The sequence below is a fragment of the Callithrix jacchus genome, chromosome 8, assembly GCF_049354715.1.
Source record: "Callithrix jacchus isolate 240 chromosome 8, calJac240_pri, whole genome shotgun sequence".
Classification (NCBI taxonomy): domain Eukaryota; kingdom Metazoa; phylum Chordata; class Mammalia; order Primates; family Cebidae; genus Callithrix; species Callithrix jacchus.
The window spans coordinates 124,138,348-124,161,725 of record NC_133509.1 but is presented as its reverse complement, the minus strand read 5'-3'; the positions used below and the strand labels follow the sequence as shown (position 1 = coordinate 124,161,725).

Below are 23,378 nucleotides of genomic sequence, written 5' to 3'. Positions count from 1 at the left end.
CAAGAAAAAAAAAAAAAAAGAAAGAAAGTGATTTCTGCCCTGCCCAACCTGCAGAATTAGAGGATTCCATGGAAAAGGGCTGAGGACTTTGCTCGGTGAGTGTGAACTGGATCCTAGGATCAAGCAATGCAAATGCCATTTTAAGGTGATCCTGCAGAATTAGAGGATTCCATGGAAAAGGGCTGAGGACTTTGCTCGGTGAGTGTGAACTGGATCCTAGGATCAAGCAATGCAAATGCCATTTTAAGGTGATCCTGCAGAATTAGAGGATTCCATGGAAAAGGGCTGAGGACTTTGCTCGGTGAGTGTGAACTGGATCCTAGGATCAAGCAATGCAAATGCCATTTTAAGGTGATCCTGCAGAATTAGAGGATTCCATGGAAAAGGGCTGAGGACTTTGCTCGGTGAGTGTGAACTGGATCCTAGGATCAAGCAATGCAAATGCCATTTTAAGGTGATCCTGCAGAATTAGAGGATTCCATGGAAAAGGGCTGAGGACTTTGCTCGGTGAGTGTGAACTGGATCCTAGGATCAAGCAATGCAAATGCCATTTTAAGGTGATCCTGCAGAATTAGAGGATTCCATGGAAAAGGGCTGAGGACTTTGCTCGGTGAGTGTGAACTGGATCCTAGGATCAAGCAATGCAAATGCCATTTTAAGGTGATCCTGCAGAATTAGAGGATTCCATGGAAAAGGGCTGAGGACTTTGCTCGGTGAGTGTGAACTGGATCCTAGGATCAAGCAATGCAAATGCCATTTTAAGGTGATCCTGCAGAATTAGAGGATTCCATGGAAAAGGGTTGAGGACTTTGCTCGGTGAGTGTGAACTGGATCCTAGGATCAAGCAATGCAAATGCCATTTTAAGGTGACTGAGACCCACTCGGGGTTAAGAAGGGGTCCTCAAGGTCATTTCTCAAGGCAGTGACATTTACATGGCTGGGTATGGAGAGCACCCTATTCTTCCTCTGCACCCCTCACTCCCGCCCTCCCCGCACTTGAGCTGCCTGAGGATGGGTGGTTTGCAACTCCTCCCACGAAGACTTCTATCACTGGTTTTGTCTCTGAATTACTGTGGTGAATAGACATTTCTAAATAATTCCATGTACTATGTGTGGTTTTAACAGACTTTGAGCTTTAAAGGCCAACCATCCAGGGACATGATGGGGGAAAATCAAACTTGTTGCCTTCCCAACCTGCAGCCACTGGAGACATACCCATGAGTTTGGCTATGGGCATCGCTGGTCTCATTAGATAGAGTCATAGGAGTTTGGAGCCAGGTAAGTATGACAGCAGGTTCTTAGAGGTCATAAAATAGGGTTTTTAATTTTCTTTTCAAGTCTTTCTCAACACCAAGCACAATTCTCAACAGGGGCTTAATAAATCCTTGGATCTTCTAACAGTTGGAAGATGTGATTTTGAGGAACCAGCCAAAAGAATCGTGTAAATATGGGGCCAAAGAGCTTGAAAGCTTTGCAGTTAGCATGGCAGGAACTGACTTACCTCGAGCTGGAAAGAGACCGTGTGCGAATTCATCAGTTACAACAGGGGCCAGGAAAGAGAAGGTGATGGCCAGTCCAAGTCTCTCTGCACTGCTAGAGTACAGATAAGTTCCGCAGCAACAGGGCTTGACTATAGAGGACTCTTAAAACATCACTGATCAGTGATTTAAGTACATTGAAAGGATGTTGTAAGATTCTTTAGGTAGATGTCTGTCATACAGAGAATTTTCCATATCTAAACCACTGGATTTATCTGACCTTCATTCCCCATATTGCTCCATCCCTGGTGTCTACTCAGTTTTCAGCCAAATCAAGGTCGGGATAAAGAAGAGATTTGGATGGAAGTAAGGTGGATATTCAGGCTCCTGCAGTGATACTCAGTTATTGAATTCTCTAGAAACACCAACTCTGCTATAATGAAGTCCTCGGTTTTTAAATATCTTTACAAATCAGGTGATTCCATATTGGCAACAGCCAGCTTGCTGTTTCCTGCTTTGTTATAAAAATAAGACGGTAAAATCCTGAGAGCTTGCTTGGATTGTTAAAAGATCTTAAGTATTTTAATGCACATTATTCTTCATGCAACTCTGAACCTTAAATGCCCCGAAAGAGAGTAAGATCGGAATCCAATGGAAGAGCAATCAGCTGGTGTCATCATCCTGAGACTCCAGTCCTGTCTGCTGTTACCCTGGGTAGCTCCTGGCCACTCTGTGGTCACAACTGCCAGGCTCAGAGTCAGAGTTGCAGGCAATATCATAACTGAGATGCGTGATTCTCATTTAATTTTAGTATAGTGGATCCAAAACAAAATAAAACAAAAAGGTTCGTTAACATCAAAGTTTGTAGTATATATTTTCTAGCACATTTGACATGATTTTGATGTGTGATCGATCGTATTTTTGTGCCCTAGCTAATTTCTTCTTCGTCCCTACTCCTCCTCATCAACCTGCTGTACTATTTGTACCTCCAGTAATGAGATTCCGGTGGGCAGAATGTGTCATGGCATTTCTGCTTGCTGTCCTAGATAACCAGAGACCCTGGTTGACTGGTGAAGTATTTACCATATTGTTCTTCAGATTCCTGTGTGTGTGTGTGTGTGTGTGTGTGTGTGTGTGTGTGTGTCTGCTTCTGCCAAACTTACAAACGTATTATTCGAACCTATGTTTCTCATATTGAAGGTGATTGATAATGCATTAACCAATACAATTTGCCATGTACCGTTTTGGTGATAGTAATTTATACTGCCTCTTGGGCTGGATGTAGTAACATTTTTGACTAAGGACTTTCTAACATTAATCTAAACCAATCTTTCATTTAGAATATAACCTACTTGCCACTCTAAGGACATTTTACTAAGACTGGCTTGGTTATAAGGTTTTCTACCAGATGTCTTAAAATAGTGAAAACGCTCATCTATAAATGCAGTAAGTGTCTTCGTCACATATTGATCTTTCCGATTTTCTTGTCTCTCCTGTTACCACAGTGTAGGTGGTAACATATCTGCAAAATGTTTTATAGGGTATGGAGTGCAACATTTTAAGCCAAGAAATTGAAAACAGGATACGAAACAAGAGAAGAGGGGGAAGGAGGAAGTCGACCAAGGTCATCTCCGTATATTAAGGATTTAGTGGTAGAAATGCCAAGAAAGGCAAGTTTGTGTTTGTAGCAGGCAGATGGCACAAGAAAGTGTTGGAAAACCCACTTAGTCTCAGAAAACGTAATTAGGAGTTCTTTGCCATATACGTTCATGAAATTATGAGCAGGTTAGCAAATATTCTTAAGTTACATGCTATGCCATTAAACCACGTGAATTTGCCATTTTGTATATCTGTAGGTGATTTCAGTGCCCATCTTGAGCAGGGTCAATATGATAAGCAGAATACTCACGGATAGCGTCTGCACTGTGAAATATGAAACCTGTTTACAATAAAGCAAACCTCATGGTTTTCAAAGATGCGTTTTCAGAGGGTGTCAGTAACACGTACTTGGGGAAATGTTTTGAGGGAAGTGTGGGGAGGGGTTGCAGGTGTGTGAGTGCAGATGAACTTGGCCTTATGCTAGTTTCTCTTCTCTTTCAGCACATCAGGTCCACCCATCTGGCCGGGCAGTACCTTCTTCAAGAGAAATGGAGCCCTTCTCCAAGGTAGGTCCTTAGCAACACCCCTTCCTCTCCCCCAACCCGCCCCCACCCCCACCCCCTTTCACCACTCCTTTGTGCTTGGTGTCAAATAGGAGAGTGCTGTCCCATTTAGAAGTGGCCGCTCTCTGGAGAAGTGTGACGGTTGTGGGTTGGGTCTGTTTGTCCAGTTCTCTTTATTTCTTACTACTCATGTCTCTTGGTGGCTGTGAATCATGAGTCTGAAACCAGGCCTCTGAAGATTGCTTCTTTGGCCCGCCATCACTGGTCATATTCTGGAAGTGTTCGGCTTGCTGTGGTAACACTGGAATTATGTTGTAATTAGAATGCGACAGGAACACAAACTAGGCTGATAAAAGCAAACCACTTTACATGTTTCAAAAACTTGAGCTGAATAAGGAGGGTCTGGGTATTCTGGCACTTTTGTCATCATGGAGGTGCATGTGTTTCTCGCTGTTTCCTGAAGTCCACATGTACCTGGAAGGTTGGCTGTGGTTTGTTCTGAGGTTCGGAGTCCAGTCACCCTACGTTGGTCCCCACAAGTGTCACCTGCAGGGGACCCCCTTGCTGTTGTCCAGCCCAACTCAGCTGCCTCGTGCTGGCCGCTATCCAGGGTGCTCACGGAATTCCAGCGACCTTAATCTCACTTTTGCCATTAAGTTTCTTCTGAAATAACCAAAGTTAAGGAGGAATAAATGATTTTAAAAATAGCAGAAGGGTGTGTTTTTAATACTTTTAGAAGCGACTCTGGGGTTACTGCTATTTTGGATATCTGTTCTGTAAATAAAATGGAACTGAATGATTCCCAGGGGCCTCAGAGTTTTCTATCTCTCCTACTTCTGTTGATTGGCTAAGAGTCAGACAGGCCCTGCTGGCCAAAAGCAGGTGGATTTGGCTGTGCTAAGAGTTTTTGAACTACACTGGGCTTACGGTGAGAGATTTTAATGTCTTGGTTGGTTGAGAGCTATGTAGCCTCTTTCCCTTAAGAGTGCAGGCTGACAGCTGGCCGTATGTGTGAAGGAGTAGAATGTAAGTGTGGTTAAGAAGAGAGACATGTGTCTTCAGGTTTCCGTAGTAGCCCAAATCCTCGTGAGAGACGTCATCACATTTTTAGCGCTGATGTACAGGCCACGCAATCGAATATTGTCATTTTAGTAGCCGGTGAAATTGGGAACTTAAGCTTTTCTCTGTACTTTTGCTTGGTACAGGTGAAATGTAGTCAGGCAAGTTTGGTTAATTCTAATTTTCATAATCATCATAGATATCCTAAATGTTTAAGAAAACAAAAGGAAGTCCCTCCACTCTCAAAAATTAACACATAATTTGAAAAAATCTGTTCTGTTTCTCTTCAGAGAGTAGAAGTGGAAACTGATTAGGGTCAGCCTTTGGGTTCTTTTTCAGTTAGTTTCAAAGTTATGTGTGTCATTTTTCCTCTAGAACTATAGCGCTGATATGAATATCATTTGGTTTGGATTATTTCAAGAAAAGAGATTTGTTTTCTTACAGCCTTTTCTCAGGATTTTTATTCATTCACTTTGGCATTAGGTAAGATTTGCTGTAAGCATATTAGTTTTTTTGTTTGTTTCTGTGGGGCAAAAACATGAGGGAAATACCAATATTGATAATGTTTCTGAAGTTGAAAGATGTGTGAGATTCTGTCCCATGGGTGTAGACATCTTTTCTCTTCCTGATAGGGTTACAAATTCCCGATTGTTCTAGGCCCTGTGAATTAAACTGGTACAGATTTCAGATGCTTTTTGAGTCCACATCCAGTTAAATGTAACCCATTAAAATTTTGTGCATTTGAAAATCAGAAGAATCTTGGTGTGAGCTCAGGAGGGTGGGCAGGGATTTGTTAACATTCATTTTTTTCTGTGATGTTTCTTCATTCCCTATGTCTGTATAGAGTTCTGGAGACACTTTTGCTGTGATAATATTTTTGGGAATATATTGGTATTCTTCCTAATTAATGCTTTCATGTTCCTCTGGTGGGTGGTACTGGGCCATGGGAAGGTTGCTAATGCCCACAGGCAAGAGTTTTACGATTAAAGATATGAGTCCCTAAAGAAGGGACTGTCTAGTCATGCCAGGGGAAGGTTTGGGTCAGAATCAAGTAGAAGAAAATGTACCTGTTCAATGCCGCTTTCTCAGCTTTATGATTTCTCACTTTCTATTTTCAAAAAACGTACACATATCCCTTCCTTTTCCCTGTAGCAAGTGGGAGGAAATTTTTCTAGATAATCAGACCAGTAGGGAACTCTGTTAGCAGGTTCCAGCCACAGGTATTGGCGTTGAGGGCAATCAGAACAAGGAGTTTGTCTCTAAAGATGCCAATTCCTAGCTCTGGGGGAGAAGATGTAGTTTGGTCACATGGAGGTGACACAGAGTCTTTCTTGAGGGCGCTGTGGGACTAGTGACCGGCCAGCAGAAGCCATCTGGAATCCTGAGTCATGAGTTATGGATCACTAGCAGGACTGGCTGAATGGAACTAGGGTGAGAGATAAATTGCTTCATGGAGTGCTTCGTCATTGTTGTTATTGTTGTTGAGACAGAATCTCGCTCTGTTGCCCGGGCTGGAGTGCAGTGGTGCCATCTCCCCAGGACTGAGACTCAATGATGCAGGATAGGAAAATAAGTTGGATGGAAAGGAAAATTGTTTGGCTGTGTCCCCACCCCAATCTCACCTTGAATTCTAGCTCCCATAATTCTCATGTGTTGTGGGAGGAGCCTGGTGGGAGATAATTGAATCATGGGGATAGTTTCTCCCATACTGTCCTCGTGGTAGTGAATGGGATCTGATGGGATCTGATGGTTTTATAAGGGGTTTCTCCTTTTGCTTGGCTTCCATTCTCCCTTGTCAGCTGCCATGTAAGACGTGTCTTTTGCCTTCCACCATGATTGTGAGGCCTTCTCAGCTACTTGGAACTGTGAGTCCATTAAACTTCTTTTTCTTTATAAATTACCCAGTCTTGGGATGTCTTTATCAGCAATGTGAAAATGGACTAATACAGTGGGGGTGCCCTGTCATGCAGAGGAGGGAGACCTTTTTTTGTCAGGAGGGTGGAAGCAGAGGGGCTGTCGCTTCTTGGGAGAACTGACACTTAAGCAAGGCCTTAGAAAAGCAGATAGATATGGGTGTGTGGAAATAGAAAAAAAAAGTCATTGTCAAAGAAAGAGAAACAACCAGAGAACTTAGCATCACAGAGAGCATAGCAACAGTGTAGAACGTGACTACTTCATAGATACCTTGGGATAGTGACGGGAAACATAATGCAGTGTCCAAAGAGGAAATAATGAAAGTGAAAACCTGAAATGACCTTGAAATCAAAACATGATAGTTAGAGCAGGACACCAGTTTTCATTGTCGAATCATTGTTTGGTTTAGAGTGGAAACTTAGTACCTTTATTTTTCCCAGCACAAAACCAATTGCAAGAACTAACTGGTTGTTCTCGAGGTCCTTCTTGGACGTCGGGTGCAGTGTCTGTATTTTGGTTCAGAATCACTGGCAAGAGGGGCTGCTGAATCACCTCTCGGTTTCGAGGATAATGGGGTAAGATTTGGTTTGGATTACACCAGACATGGGTACTTAACATAATTGGTCATTTCATCAGTTCACAGTCTTTATTTTAAATGCCATTTAGGCTGCTACAGACAGTTTCAGCAGGCTAGAGAGCACTTCAGTTCTTGTACAATGGAAACCAGCAGAGCATTAGTAGGGGACAAGCTCATTGTTCAAAGGGGACCCGGGGCGTGCTGAACAGAAGAGTGGCTTATTCAGAGCCCTGCAGGCGTGGCCAGCTGACAGGTGTCCCGCTGTCCCTAATAGTTGTGTCTGCATCTCTGTGTTATGGTCTCTATGTGTTTGAAATGCGTTTTTTATTTTATTCATTTAATTCATTTGCTAATCTCTCTTATTTTGTTAATGAAAAGGATAAAGCCTTTTTTATATTTTCCCATTTCCAAACTCCCTGTCCCCCTCCCCCAGATCCCATTTACCCATCACACTTAAAATTAGGTTACTTTATGTAAACATCACCCTCGGATGATTTGTTGTAATGAGTCAGTGATTTATAATGAAAGACATTCCTCACCCCTGGTCTGACCCTTCATCTGGTCTCTGATGGTTTCATCCCAGAACGACACTGGCACCTCTGCTTTTGTTAGCTTCATGCCTTCTGCTGAAAGTTGCCACAAGCCTTGCTGACTGTATTCCCCACTTCTGCCCTCTTGACCTTTGTAGGCCCTGTCGGCCTCAGCGCTCCCCACGGAGTTTTGTTCTTTTTCAGAGAGGAGCTGCTGCCTGGACATTTTGGCCTGCTTTTATTTCTAGCTCTTCCTCTGAGCAGGCATTCGCTGAACCTACCCTTCCCACCCCGCCTGCAAGCATTTCTTTATGATACATCTTTGTGTGCCCAGCCCTGGGTTAGGTTGGAGATCCCCAGGGGAAGCCCAGGCTCCACCCTCTCAACCACTCACAGCCCATTCTGTGATCAGACCAGGAGTCCTAGCCCTTCTTGGAAAAGGCTGCTTGGCCCACCCACTCCAAGAAGCCCAGCCACCATCAGCGCAGATGAAGCCACTGGTTGACCAAACCTTCCCAGTGACTCACTTGACACTCTTATCATTCTTCCCTCTTCATTTTCTCTATCACTGTAGTATTAGGCCACTAATTATGATCAACTAAGTGTCCCGAGGCAACAGTGGTAGAATTAAAATAAATTATCTAACAGACTTTATTTCCATTCACTTATTTTTTTTTTTCCCCCATTGTTGTCGTAGTTGAGATGGAGTCTCGCTCTGTCTCCCAGCCTGGAGTGCAATGGTGCCATCTTGGCTTACTACAACCTCTGCCTCCCCAATTCAAGTGATTCTTCTGTCTCGGCCAGAATTCTAAGTAGCTGGGATTACAGGCGCCCACAACCATACTTGGCTAATTTTTATGTATTTTTAGTAGAGATGGGGTTTTGCCGTGTTGGCTAGGCTGTCTTAAACTCCTGACCTCAGGTGATACACTCTCCTCGGCCTCCCAAAGTGCTGAGATTACAGGCATAAGCTACCATGCCTGGCCATCCATTCACTTCTGACAACTCACACTGGATGAGCTAATGTAATGGAAAGACTTCAAGGCATTTTCAGGGCACAGAGCAGGATTATGTTGCCGTAGACTCCCACCTACCTGTCCCCCACCCAACCCCAGGTTAAATAGGGAAAAAGGAAACCAGGTCTTCTGCTGTGAGATGCATGATGTTCCTCCATGTGTGCCAGTGCATGTGCAATCTGTAGAATGTGCATGAAGTTGATATGATTGTTACATGACTTGCTTTGAGGAATACCAGTTTCCCAAGTTCTAGGTTGGCTTAATGTCCAGACTTATTTGGGAGTAATAGCTTGTATCACCCACACTCCATAACTCTTATCTCTTCCCGTAACTCTGCTATGAACTTTTACTACTCAGATGTATGAGATACCTCACCTTGGTGCAAGTTATAGTGGAAGGAACACTGGCGATTAGGAGTCGAGGGACCTGGTATGATCTCAACCCTTCACTTGGCAAACTTTGCGACCTTGGGCAAGCCACATGGCATCCCTAGGGCTTCATTTGCAAATTAAGGAGTGGACTTCAGCAATGGCCAAGATGCCCTATCTAGTACCAGCTCTGATCCACTCTAGCAACTTCCCCCAAAAACGGTCCGAACGAATTTTGATGCCTAGCTCTGGCTCAGTGGAGAGTGTTACCTTCAGCCAGCTGTGTCTGCTGTGGGTGCAAGGAGAGGACAAGGTGGGTGGCAGGCTGGCTGAGGATCCCCGTGCCCAAACAAGATGATTTTCGAAGGTCTTGTGGATCTTAGGGAGGCAATGCTGCATATTATAGATTCGTACAACCTGGAAGTGAACCCTGTCTTGGCTTCTTGGGCAGCTGGCTTACCTTCTATTTGGGAGTTACGACAATACTTGTCTTCTGGGGTCCTAGCAAGGATTTTGTGGATTCACGTTAGTCAAGCACATAGGACAGTTTGTGCTAAATTCCCAATCAAGGTTAGTTATTAAGCATTTAACAAAACTGCGACTTAGGAAAATAGGGGTAAAATCCTCTGAATGTGGTTTTCTTGCGCTCTTCACCTTCCCAGCTAAAACTCTTGCCCATCTGTTGGGGCAGTTCTCAGGGTGGGGCAAAGGCTGGGGATGCCCAGAGCCTGCTGGATGTAATCATAAATGTGAAGGAGACTTTATTCATATCTTTATCTCAGACTCCTTTAATTCCTTATAAACAGGACTGCTTCCTTGAGAATTTCACCGAGCTCGCAAGTACCAAGCTGCACTCCGTACTCTGAAAGTGTGTATTCACAGCAGGTGCACACGTAGCTGCGTGGAAGAGCATGGGATTTAGCACCACATCAAATGGGGTTGAATCCCTCCTTCTCTGGGCACCAGCTCTTTGACCTTGGGCCTCAGGTTTGATTGCCTGTAAAATGGGGCTGCGAGATGTGTTTCTCAATCAAACCTGAGGCCCACAGTCTTTGTGAGCTTTGTAATCAAGATTAAGAAACTGTGAATATCAGTCCCTCTGGTGTCTGACACCTCACAAATCCTCCGTAAAAAGTAAGCTTTAGCCTTCAATGTTTCATGCCTCAGGTTTCTGATCATTCATTCTCATAGGTATATTCCAGGTGAAAAAACTTCCAGAACTCTCCAAAGGAGCATCTTCCCAAACTCCTTTCTTTCTGATGATTTCCATTTTCAGTGTCACCCTCTGATATGACCAGGATGTCACTACCAGACTCCAGTCTGGCCACAGCCTCTGATCCGGAGTCTGGCGCCCTTTACCTCTCTGTACAGGCCGGTGAGTCCCAGGTTTTGTTTGGATTTGCCCTGACCCTCACCCACTCATTGCTTTCCCATTTGGAGCTTGAAGCCCCTGGGCCCTTTGGCTTCTTCTGTCTAATCTGCTCCACAAGCTGACCCTTTTGTCCATGTTGCAAAGGAGGGCATCCACCTAATGCATAAATCTCCCGATTCTCACCCTCAGGCATACCCATTAAAAAAATTAGTAATGACAGAAAAGGAGAACCTCTCTGCATTCCCCCCAGCCCCCAAGTCCTAATTGCCTTCTGTCCTCTTTCGGCCTGCAGAGGCCCTCTGGTTTCAAAGAGGGGCATCATTTGTCTTACTGTTCTGCACTGAGTTATTTGTGAAGATATTTCTGTAACTACAGTAATACAGTCAGTAGCTGCTTTTGCTTACAACCAGCAGTGAATTTGCAGGGCTACTGGTCAGCAGCTCTGATCTCTCAGGTTTTACTTGGTCACTGAGAATGTGCAAAACATGCTCTTAAGTTACTTCAAAAATACAAGGAAATGCAATTTAAAAAGAAGCCTTTGGTTGATTCTGATCTTTGCTGTCTTTTGACAACCCAAATTTGCCCAATCTCCAGTTACCTCTACTTCCCCAGCGGCTACAGCCAGGTGTGGAATCTGGGTAAATACCAGTCAGATATCCTGTATTTTCCTGTCTGACTTTAATTTCAGATCTTCCCGGTACCCATCTATAGTAACCATTTTAACCCAAATCCAGCAATGTACACTGAGAAAATGGCAGTCTTGTGAACAGAAACAGAGGAATCAGGGAATCGAGAGCCTTCATTCGGAGCTTCCTTTTGGCCAGGCCCCTGCTGGGGTGTGTGTGAGCCTAATCTCATGTTTCGGGGTAACTGTTCAGTAGGAGGTGGAAACTGAGGCTGGACTTTGGAAGAAGAGGATCAGGGCTGGGAGGAAGCTTATGGGCACAGGTTATGGACATGGATGAGCTTTGCAGGAGGGTATAGAACAGAAGAGAGGAAAAGGGTCCAGAGAGCTGACCCATATTCAAGACCTAGATGGACAGCAGTGAGAGGACTAGTGGTGAACAGCAGCGACCGTGAAGAAGCAGAGGCGCAGTCCGAAACTGGGGACATCAGTGTAATGAAAGGCGCGGGTTTCACAAAAAGGGAAGGGGCAGGAGCCCCCTCAGAAGAATAGGAGGCCAATCTCGGCAAAAAGTTTTAGGGCTCTAGGGTTTTGTATTAGCATGCCTCTTTCTCTCGCCTCAAATTAGGATTATTTAAAAAAATTCTTTTTTTTTAAGACAGAGTCTTGCTCTGTCGCCCAGGCTGGAGTACAGTGACCTGATCTTGGCTCACTGCAACTTCTGCCTCCCATGTTCAAGTGATTCTCCTGCCTCAGCCTCCTGAGTAGCTAGGACTACAGGCATGCGCCACCATGTCTGGCTGATCTTTGTATTTTTAGTAGAGACAGGGTTTTCACCATGTTGGCCAGGCTGGCCTCAAACTGTTGACCTCAGGTGGTCCGCCTGCCTCAGCCTCCCAAAGTTCTGGGATTATGATCGTGAGCCACCGCTGTGGGCCTGTATTATGTATTCTTTCATACGAGCCTTATGCATTCGATATGGCTACTCCCGTTTTGTAGATGGGAAAAATAAGGCCTGAAGTAATTGTTCTGCTCCACGTCACAGAAACCTGGACTCACACCAGTCTTTACTTCAAAATGGCATAAATATTTCTAAATAGTTTTCCACTTTAGATATTTGGATATTCTACAGTGATTTGCAGACTAGGACTGAAGGCAAATCCTGTTACAATGATTATAAGTAATTTACAATAAGACAAAAAGATGGAAATGAACACTCTGTCTTCTTTCACTTAAATAATTAAGGTGCTTAATTTTCCTTCCTTGTTCCTACCCATGACCGTTTTATATAGTTCACTTTATGATTTTTAAAAACTAGGTAGAGGAAAAAAGGAAATCCTAAAATTATTTAAAGAGTAACACAATGCGAGGAGCCCATCCCCTAATAGAAGGAATATTTTATTTTAGTCTATGTGAATTTTATATTAGTAGATATACAGATGTAGATACAAGTAATTTGGCACCAGTTATAATTCATGTATAGGAATCTTTCCTTATGTAATTTTTGAGCCTTTAAACTTTTTTTGTCTGTTAAATTGTATCAGTTAGATTATAAAATATAAAGATTAAACAAGCTTGGATCACACTGTACTGCAGAGCCTGCTTTGATCAAAGTGCTCAGTCTTAAAATACAATTGAAAAAGTCATTCCCCTTGAAATTCTGTTGAACTGTGCTTAGCTGGAAGTCTGGAAATATTTTAATACAATTGCCAAGAGACTTTAATGAGGAAGAACGATTTTTTAGAATATATTCTGAGGGAGCTGTTCACACAAGTTTCAGAAGTGGACTTAAAATCATCCACCTGTAAACTGCAAGGGGTCGAGTTTGTGCTCTTGTTTGGTTCGCTTGACAACCAGAAGGCGTGGCTAGGAGTTTCTGGGTAGTCCCTGCTGCGGTGCACGTGACATGGGAGTGCATATATGTGTACAAGTGTGTGTGTGTGTTTGCAGGTGTGTGTATATGAGTGAGTGAATGTGGCCCCTGCCCTCAGGCTTTTACAAGTGCCAAGTGTGACCTTCCAGAATGAATCTCTCCTGCCATCCCTCTGCCCCTCTTTCTCCCCAGATCTCCTGTTGGCCCTTGTGAGTGATGACACTCAGGCATAGGGTAAATGACCTCAGCTTTTAAGTCAGGCATCCTTGAGTCCATTCCACGCCTTGCTTTCTAATGGCCACCTGATTTTGGAAAAGTTTTACAACTCTCTTTGAGTTACTATACAATGAAAAAAATATCATTCTTACAAGATTGCTATGAGGACTGATGATGATCTCTGTGGCATTCCTGGCACTTAGTGGGTGCTCCAAGAGCAGGTGCCATTGCCCAACTTCTCTCCAGAGGAGGCAACATAAGTAGGAGAGGAGTAGATGGACCTTGGAGCTGGCCAGCCATGGGTTCAAAGGCCAGCCTCTGCCACCCACCAGCCGAGTGACCTCAGGCAACTCATCTAATCCATTTGACCCTTTCCTTTCCAGTCAGTCAAATAGGTAGTAGTACCCACTTCATGGTTTTTTGGTGAGAATTAAAAGATTACGTACATACAGAGACCTGCATAGTGCCTGGTGATAATTGGGTGTCCAATAAATAGAATTAGTGATGCTTATGATAGCATTTGTTTTTGTTTTTGTTTTTTTTTTTTGAGATGGAGTCTCCCTCTGTCACCCAGGCTGAAGTGCAATGGCGCGATCTCAGCTCACTGCAACCTCCGCCTCCTGGGTTCAAGTGATTCCCCTGCCTCAGCCTCCTGAGGAGCTGGGACTACAGGTGCCCGCCACCACCCCTGGCTAATTTTTGTTTTTTTAGTAGAGATGGGGTTTCACCATATTGGCCAGGCTGGTTTCAAACTCCTAAGCTTGTGATCCTCCTGCCTCAGCCTCCCAAAGTGCTGGGATTACAGACATGAGCCACCGCATCTGGCCTATGATAGCATTTCTGTGATGCTCTGCAATTTCCTAAGATGTTCAGTACCTTCCACCCCCAACAGAAAACAGCAAAAGCAATAGTAACATAGATTCTTCTCTGGCGGAACTGAAGTGATACCCTTAGGAATGTTTCTGATTGTTTTCAGTCTCTGAAGCTCCTGATACGTAAGGCAAATGCCCAGGGGATGGCCATGGGAGGAATGGAACATGAGTCCTGACTGGCTGTTCTTCCTGATCCTTCTGAGTGACTAAGATCCTGCAGAAATGAGACAGAAAAAGAAAGTTCCTTGGAGATGGGTTGGAATTACTTGTGATCTGTCCCTCTGATTGTGCCAGAATGCTTCCAGCCAGATCCAGGTCCGTTCTGCCTCAGCACAGCAAATCAATCACTGTGACATGGGCTTTGCAAAAGAGAAAAGATTTGTTCACAACGGTACCAAGTGAGGAGGCAGGAGAGCAGCTCTCAAATCCACCTCCCTGAAGATAAGATTTAGGGATATTTATGTGTTAGGGAAGTGGGGTGGTCTAATGTGTGGGAAAGGTGATTGGCAATGGGGAAAAAAATGAAGTAACGGGTTCATTCTGTACAAGCATAGCGGGGGTCCATGGCATCTCAAAGGAATTATGTTTAGTAAAAACGGCATTAGTGTCATCTGGGGGTGGAGCTTTTGGCCCTTCAGTGTCAAAAAGGCCGCCTCTCCGGCACTTGGGCAGGCCCGGTTGAAGGAGCAGTGGTCCTAACAGGTTTGAACTGGACAGGAGCTTGCCCAAGTTCCTGAAAAACAACTGATGCAACCATTACCATGGTGACCTATGAATGTTATCTGTAAAGCAGCCAGTGAAGGTCAAGTTCCAGCTCTCAGTGACAAGGCCTCAGCTTCATGGAAATAAGAAAAAAGAAATAACAAAAGCAAGTGACTCAAAGCAAGTAGTACAGGCAGACTTGATCAAATTAACCCCTTGGTTTCAAGAATGCAAACTAGACTAAGACATTTGCAAAGATGAGTTTAAGAGAACATGGGAGATGGCAAGACAGCCAGCCATACTTGCAGTGATATGGAAATTTACAAAGTCATTTAAGGGATTGTGTTCAACTCCTCCCTACCTTATGGTCACCATAGCACACATTGCTTGGCCCCTCTTTCCTAGGCTTTGATTTCTTATGGGGCTTGATCAGGATGATCTGATCCTGCTAATTTGACACACGTTGCAGCGAGGAGTTAGAACCACAGGTCTTGGTGTTGATGACATCTGCCAGTAGACATGCTCCCAACATCCTAGTTGTGGGTTCATTTCTCACATTTTGAAGGATTTTGTGAGGACACTGTGATAAGAAACAAGAAGGCTGTGACATGTATAAAGGTCAGTTCTGTGCTGATCATTTGTATAGTGTATCTCTCAGGCTCACTTCAGTCTCTGAGTTTTGCCGTGCCTGGCCTGGAAAAGAAATGGTTATGGATGAAGTTTTCACTCTTAAACTTTGCAGCTGTCATAGGCCCAAATTGTGGTGGCTCACAAAATACGGTATGGGTTCCAGTAGCCCTAGCAGGGTATCTTTCTCCTTCCACCCTTCCATTTCCCATAGATTCCAAATGGGAGGTGCCTTGGCGACTGGTGGAGGGATGGGCACGTGGCCCAGTCCAGGCCAGAGTTCCACCCTGGGCTTCACATCCTGGCTCTGGGAGCTCTGCAAGATGTGCTGGCCTCACAAGCGTTGCATGTGGAATCCACTGGGCTGCAGGAAATGGCACCAGCACAAAGAAACACAGACAGGGGCCACTCTCTCATGCCCTACCTGTGGCTAGACTTGTTGGACTCATAAATTCTCCTTTATGCTGAAGCCAGCTTGAATTGGGTTTTTCTTACGTACAGTCTCGAGTCCCGACTAATACAATGTCTCTAATTAACAGCGTTAGTTAAACTAAGGATACATCACTGGTGATTTCTGCCTGTCAATGTAATTTCAGCCTCTTTGTTGTCTTAAGAGCCCCATTTAGGCGGGGCGCGGTGGCTCATGCCTATAATCCCAGCACTTTGGGATGCCGAGGCGGGTGGATCACGAGGTCAAGAGGTCGAGACCATCCTGGTCAACATGGTGAAACCCCGTCTCTACTAAAAATACAAAAATTAGCTGGGCATGGTGATATGTGCCTGTATTCCCAGCTACTCAGGAGGCTGAGGCAGGAGAATTGCTTGAACCCAGAAGGCGGAGGTTGCGGTGAGCTGAGATCGTGCCATTGCACTCCAGTCTGGGTAACAACAGCAAAACTCCGTCTCAAAAAAAAAAAAGAGCCCCATTTAGTGGTTTGGCTGTCCCTTGAAAGAATAGAAGGTGAGCTTGGAGAGGTTTCGGAGGCAGTGACTTGACTTAAACAAATAAAGTAGAATCATAGTAGTAATACTTCTCACATCCACTTAATTTCATTTACTTCTCGAGAGGTAGGTGGTATCTTTCTGACCTTACAGATAAAGAAACAGAAGCTTAAAGTCGAGCATTTGGCTAAGCCAAGCAGCATATATGTATATGTGTAAATGTGTAGCCATATGTGTGTGTAGGTTCATATATGTTTAAGTGTGATGAGCGTGCGTGTGCGCATGTGTGCGTGTGTGTGTGTGTGTGTGTGTGTGTGTGTGTGTGTGTGTGAGAGAGAGATTATGAAGGACATTCAGAGTTAGGATTCAAAGCCAGGTTCCTCAAATGCTAAATTCAGGTCTATAGCACAAATGCTATTTTAGGCAATCCCATTTCCTCCAAGTTCATTGACTCACATGTCCAACAAATGCCATTTATAGTTAGATGGCCTTATATAGAGAAGAACTGTGTTCACCCCCCTCCACGGCCCCCACCACCAACACGCACGCATGGTCTGATCGTTTTTGAAATGGAACACGTTTTCTCTTTTAGCATCTGATCTTCCCCGCACTACATTTTGGATTCACTGTGAACAATTTTGAGTCTCATTAGAGGTGTCTTAATTTTAAAAATTAAGTTGGGAACTAGCAATTGAGATTGGAGAGGCTACATCTTTGGTTCTGAACTGGATTTTCATTACTCAATTACTCTTCAAAGTATACTGATTTGAGATGTGATTGTTATTATTTTTCCTAAATAGATTGGATAATGAGAGAAATGCGAAGGCATGCTAGACTAATAGAGATCTGAGTTTCTGCTACCTGACTTATCCTCCCATTTCCCTCCCCTTGCCAGAGCACTTCCCTGGCCCCTGCTTCCTGGTCTACCTGGTGAGTTGCCCTCCCCTCACCCAGAGAATGCAGCTGCTTCACTGTCTTTCCAGCATCAGCCCAGCTATGACCACTGCAGCGCCAGAGATGATGGCCAACTTGCACTGTGATCACATGATGCAGTTCATACCATCCTGCAGCAGTTTTCCATGTTAGTTCCCAGCTCTTCCTTGTATGTCTAAGTTAAATGTAAGATTTAAATTGTACCATCTACCCCGAGAACCCACTCTCTAGCCACCCTCCTCTCCTCAGGGTCAAACCTGCTCACAGCTACCTCAACTGCGTGAAACACATTTCTTTGATCTCCCTGTCGTCTTACCTGTAGGGAAGAAGGTAAGCTACCTAAAAGGAAGGTGATGATGCTTTCTACCTGCATCCTGCTTCATCACATTTCCCCTTTGCTTTTATTGATTGATTTATTGATTGATTGAGATGGAGTCTTGCTCTGTTGCCCAGGCTGGAGTGCAATGGTGTGATTTCAGCTCACCGAAACCTCTGCCTCCCAGATTCAAGTGATTTTCCTGCCTCAGCCTCCCAAGTAGCTAGGATTACAGGCATGCACCACCATGCCTGGCTAATGTGGTATTTGTGGTAGAGATGAGGTTTCTCCATGTTGGTAAGGCTGTTTTCCAACTCCTGGCCTCAGGTGATCCACCCACCTCAGCCTCCCAAAGTGCTGGGATTACAGGCATGAGCCACTGCATCCTGCCTCCCCTTTGCTTTTAAATGCACACGTGTTCTGCTCAAGTGCTGTCTGTACATTTACTCATGCCTGTGCCTTTGGTATGAGCTTCATTATTGGGTGAGCTTTGGCACATGAGCTTTTGCCGCTGCTGCAGATACAATGGCATCTCTTTTATTTTGGGGCCTCGAGTGACATTGTAATGGAGAAGCGCACAGTTGACCATATCAGGCTGGTCGGGGGGTAGATTTAAGAGATGCAGTGACAGCAGCCTCTTGCTGTGTAAGCAGCAAAGTCATCCCTGATAGCTTCCTTACCTGTTTTCCCCGGTATCTGAGCCAGTTCATCATGGCAGGAATTACTAAGATTGTTTGGTGATCCCTTCACTTCTGTCTCCCAGTCAGACTGTCTTCTCCTTGAGGCTGGAGATTTCTTATCTCTATCCCTAGTACCTTGCAGGTTACCAACACATGGTAGGAAATCAGTGAAGGCTTGTGAAATATATACATGTAACTTACTGTTATGGACTGAACTGCATCCCCCAGGAAATGTAGGTGTTGAAGCCTTCATGCCCCATGTGACTGAATTTGGAGATAGAGCCATTAAAGAGGAAATTAAGGTGAAATGAGGACATAAAGGAAGCATTTCTATAAGGACTGGTGTCTTTGTAAGCAGAGATACCAGGAGTGTACATATACTGAAGAAAGACCATGTGAGGACACAGTGAGAGGTCAGTCATCTGTGAGCCAGGGAGACAGCCTCAGGACAACCCAGACGGGCCACCTGTTTGATCTCAGATCTAGCCTCCAGAACTATGAGAACATCCATTTTTGTTCTTTAAACCACCCAGTCTGTAGTATTTTGTTCTGGCAGCCTGAGCTGACTAATACATTTACCAAGTGTCCTAGCATCTTGGATCCCAAAGCTGGGACTGTAGGGGTCAACTTCAGCTGCTCAGGGTGGTTTGGGAAGATCCCAAGGTTGGCTGATTAAGATGAATCTGCAGTAATGGACAGCTGTGTCCCACCCCCGACTCCTCCTTCACCACCAGTGAGGCAAACCTGGCTAAGGCTGCTTCAGCCATTCTCACCCTGCTAGGGGACGTGAATGTCATCATCGACTAAATTTCTGGGCCTCTGGGAAATTACTTTCACTTGACCGACATCAGCGTATGCCCCGAGACCTTGGCAGTTCTGTACACCCATGAATAATGGCAATTAGCATGAAAAGAAAGCTGAAAGACTCCCAAATAGGAAGACCTGCAGTCTGGCCTTAGACCTCCACTTACTAGCTCTGTATATGTGCATGTGTAATTTTACCTTTTTTGGGCCTATGACTTGTTTTTAAAAGTGGCTGTGCTGCTATAATGGACAGTTCCTTTTCCTTCTTTTGGGAATTAACCTGGTTTGCAGCTGGAGAGCCCTCCATCCCCCAGTCCATTCATCTGTGCGCTTCCAAGTGATGTCTCTACCCCTAGTTTAAGTCACTCCCGTTCCTCTGGCTAGTGGTGTTTCTGGGTGGTCATATGATAGAGGCTGGTCTAATTACAGTGATTCTCAGACCTTTTCCAGGGAACACTGGGGAAATGCTAGATTCAGAGCTGCTGCTTGTAGCCCCAGGGGCTGCTGGCAGCCACCTGTGCTCAGGGGAGAGCCTGTCCAAGCCTATTTCCAACAGTAGCATTGCAGAGTTGGGGGACAGAGAGTAGGATTTGGTAAGTGCCATTTGACAGGCATCACTACTCCTGGTTTTCCCAGTCACAGGTGATAAAGTCTCTTTAATTTGGTTTTTAAAAATTGCTTAAGATGGAAAGATTCCTAGCTGATAAAGCTATTAACATCTGCCCTGTACACCATGTAGGATCTTCCATAATGCAATTTCTACATAAATCATGAATGCAAAGGTTGTGACATGCAGTTTGAACACAAGGAATTATTATTATTTGGAAAACCCAGTGACTGGTGCCTGTTGGACTCAATATCATGCTCTTTGAACTTCTGTAAAAAGACGTGTACATTCTTAGCACAGTGTCACCTTGTAAGGAATGAATACGTGTAAGTCGTTGTTATTATCATAAGAACTACTGCAGCAGTGATAGGAGGGGATGTAGTCTGTGAGAATTTTGATTTGATTATGAAGATACCTGCATGGAATCCTACTTGAGTAGGAATTGATTCTGTTCCTTTTGGGGTTAGGTGATACCAATGTCCTCCTGATATGGGTGTCACTTATTTGTGGAAACTGAGTAGCGTCCTCATAACTAAGTTCCTGATGGTGGAAACTCACAGGGAGCCCTTTCCTTGTGAGCCTGCCCTGAGGGTGTTCCTGCTTTTCTTGGGCCTGATTCTCATCTGATCACCTTGACTGGATGTTGCCCCGAGCCAGGAACAGTATACAAAGACCTGCCAAGGTTCTGGTTATCCTTGTGATGTGATATGGTTTGGCTGTGTCCCCACCCAAATCTCATCTTGAATTGTAGCTCCCATAATTCCCACGTGTTGTGGGAGGGACCCATGGGAGATAAGTGAATCATGAGGGTGGTTTCCCCCATACTGTTCTCGTGGGAGTGAATAAGTCTCACAGGATCTGATGTTTTCCTAAGGGCTTTCCCCTTTTGCTTGGCTCTCTCATTTCTCTCTTGTCTGCTGCCATGTAAGACGTCCCTTTCACCTTCCGCCATGATTGTGAGGCCTCCCAAGCCATGTGGAACTCTGAGTCCATTAAACCTTTTCTTTATAAATTACCCAGTCTTGGGTATGCCTTTATGAGCAACCTGAAAATGGACTAATACATGGTGCAACGAAACGATTAGGAAGGACAAAAGGTGGGCCCCTGAGATTCCAAGAGCCCTCTGTTAGTTCACTGGGGTGGTGATTACATGGTACATTTGTTTTGTTTTGAGAGGGAATCTTGCTCTTGTTGCCCAGGCTGGAATGCAACGGTGTGTTCTCAGCTCGTTGCAACCTCTATCTCCTGGGTTCAAGCAAGATTCTCCTACCTCCGCCTCCCAAGTAGCTGGGACTACAGGCACCCACTACTACCCCTGGCTAATTTTTATATTTAGAAATGGGGTTTCACCATGTTGGTCAGGCTGGTCTCAAACTCTTGACCTCAGATGATTCACCCACCTCCGCCTTCCAAAGTGCTGGGATTACAGGCATGAGCCACCATGCCCGGCAATTACATGGTAAATTCTTTGGGAAAATTCACTGAGCTGTAAACATATGAGGACATTGCTGGACATATGTTACTCCAGGAGAGAGTTTCAAAAATGGGCAACTACAATGTCATTACACCTATTTGATTTCAGATTTTTATTATGCACATGTAGTGAACCTCAGAATTCTTACGTGATTAAAAAATAAGATTGTCATAGATTTTATCCAATCAATGTGGTAATTGAGAGCTGGGCAAAACGTAAAGTAACAAGAATTTCTATCACAATTCAAGCATGTTTTATAAAGGCGCTCCAAACCTGCTTGTTATTGATGTTGTTAATACAATATTTAGATTCCATTTTGAGCATTCCAGCTGGCAAAGATTAGTGAAATGTCAATCTCTCCCAAGAATGGGTTGGTTTTTTGTTTTCTGTAAAAATTCATTGCCAGAGAGTTAGGTTCCTAAATGTTACATGTAAGTTAAGATGAACTTATGTGACTATAAGTGAAATTAGGGAAAAAAATGAAAACCCTTTAGCAAAAACTTGAGGCCTTTGCCAAAACACATTGGGAAATTATATAAGCTTTAAAATTGTATGTAGACAAAAGCGGTTTCTCGTTCCACCACAATAACTTGATGGCTAAGTATGTCAGTGAAGTAATTGTTTTATAAACTATTGTTTAAACCTTGAAGCTTCATAGCAAGCCTTTTTCTAGTGCAGAAAACCTTGTGCTTGAAAACTTTGGAGATTTAAAAACAAGCAGGCCAATTTCACTGCGATTTGTAATTTCCAGTGGAATGTGGAATAACCGAGAGCTTTGAAATCGGGAAACATATATAATTATAGCAATACCTTAGAGGTTGGCTCAGAGAAGAATCCTCTTTCTCTGCAGAATTTGTTGAAATGATTGAGGTGTTCAGGAAAGCCTGTCAGATCAGCGAACCATTCGTTATCTTCAATTAAACTGAACGTCTCCATACATCAGGCCTTTGTAAATACTAAGTGGTTAATGCTGCCTCTTAAGTTTCCCAATCTCTTAAGAATGTGTTGTAATAAAAAAAATTAGCATCATTTTAATATTAATACTCTGACATAGATTTTATCTTGAGAGTGTTTCTGAACCAAAGACTCTGATAGCCCCATATTCGGGGGCACAGAGAATCTCAGATATGTCTATATTTGTTTTCCCAGAAGAGTTAAGACAATATTATAATACATTTTCCGTTTTTAGTTAAGGTTAGGTACCCACATGTCCTGATTCTGACTAGTTTACCTCTTGAATTCTTCCTCTTTGGCATACTTTCCCTGTTGTAATTGATACTTTCCCCTCTCCCATGTCTAATAAAAAAGTCCTTGCTTACTGTTTTATTGGAAAAAGGTAGTTTAAATATTATTTTCTATGAGTCTGGGATCCTTATTTTTGTGATAGTAGCAGAGTGCCACAGATCACACTGGCCTCCAGTCTGTGTACGTTGGGTATGTGGAGGGACGAAGTCATAGCATTTCAGAATGATGAGGTTTCTTGGATACCCAGCTTGCCCCATCCTTAATGAATAGACAAGTAAGCTGGGCCTAGAGTCAGAGCTTGCCCTGAGTCACAGGCAAACTGGTAGTAAAACCTGCCCCTCCCCAGACAAGTTCAGCTCTCTTTTCTAGCCACCAAATTGGAGTAAACTCTCCTTCTCTTTTTTTTTTTTTTTTTTTTTTTTTTGAGATGGAGTCTTGCTCTATCACCCAGACTGGAGTGCAATGGCATGATCTCGGCTCACTGCCACCTCTGCCTCCAGGTTCAAGCAATTCTCCTGCCTCAGCCTCCAGAGTAGCTGAGACTACAGGTGTGCACCACCACACCTGGCTTTTTGTAATTTTAGTAGAGACAGGGTTTCACCATGTTAGCCAGGCTGGTCTCAAACTCCTGGCCTCAGGTGATCTGCCCTCCTCAGCATCCCAAAGGGCTGGGATTACAGGTGTGAGCCACTGTGCCCGACCCTCTTTCTCTTAATATATTCATAAATATGAAAAGGAAGAAAAGAAACCCAAACTGCAGTATATATGGTAATGAAAGCAGGAATGTACAACTGAAACTTCTTTCTCATCAGAGTGGGACCAGCCCCCGGCCTCGAGTGCCATCGTTCCTACTTGCTAGTAACACATATGTCTTTCTGGGTCTCAGTGTCTCTATCTTGAATTGGAAAGTCAGACCCACCATGACAGGTCCCAGAGAAGACTTCAGTGGTGTTGCTCTCATGCTTGGCGTACCGGATAGCACTCCA

General features: G+C 44.1%; 1 protein-coding gene across 3 annotated transcripts in view; it reads left to right on the top strand.

Annotated features, from left to right (window-relative positions):
* The window catches only part of FOXN3 (forkhead box N3), a 269,460-nt gene that overhangs the window by 136,565 nt on the left and 109,517 nt on the right, over positions 1 to 23,378 (top strand). For all 3 annotated transcript variants that reach the window (XM_002754187.6, XM_078335590.1, XM_009006431.5), the window contains exon 4: positions 3,579 to 3,643. In XM_002754187.6, coding sequence (XP_002754233.1) covers positions 3,579 to 3,643 — 65 coding nt within the window. The remainder of the gene's footprint in view (positions 1 to 3,578; positions 3,644 to 23,378) is intronic.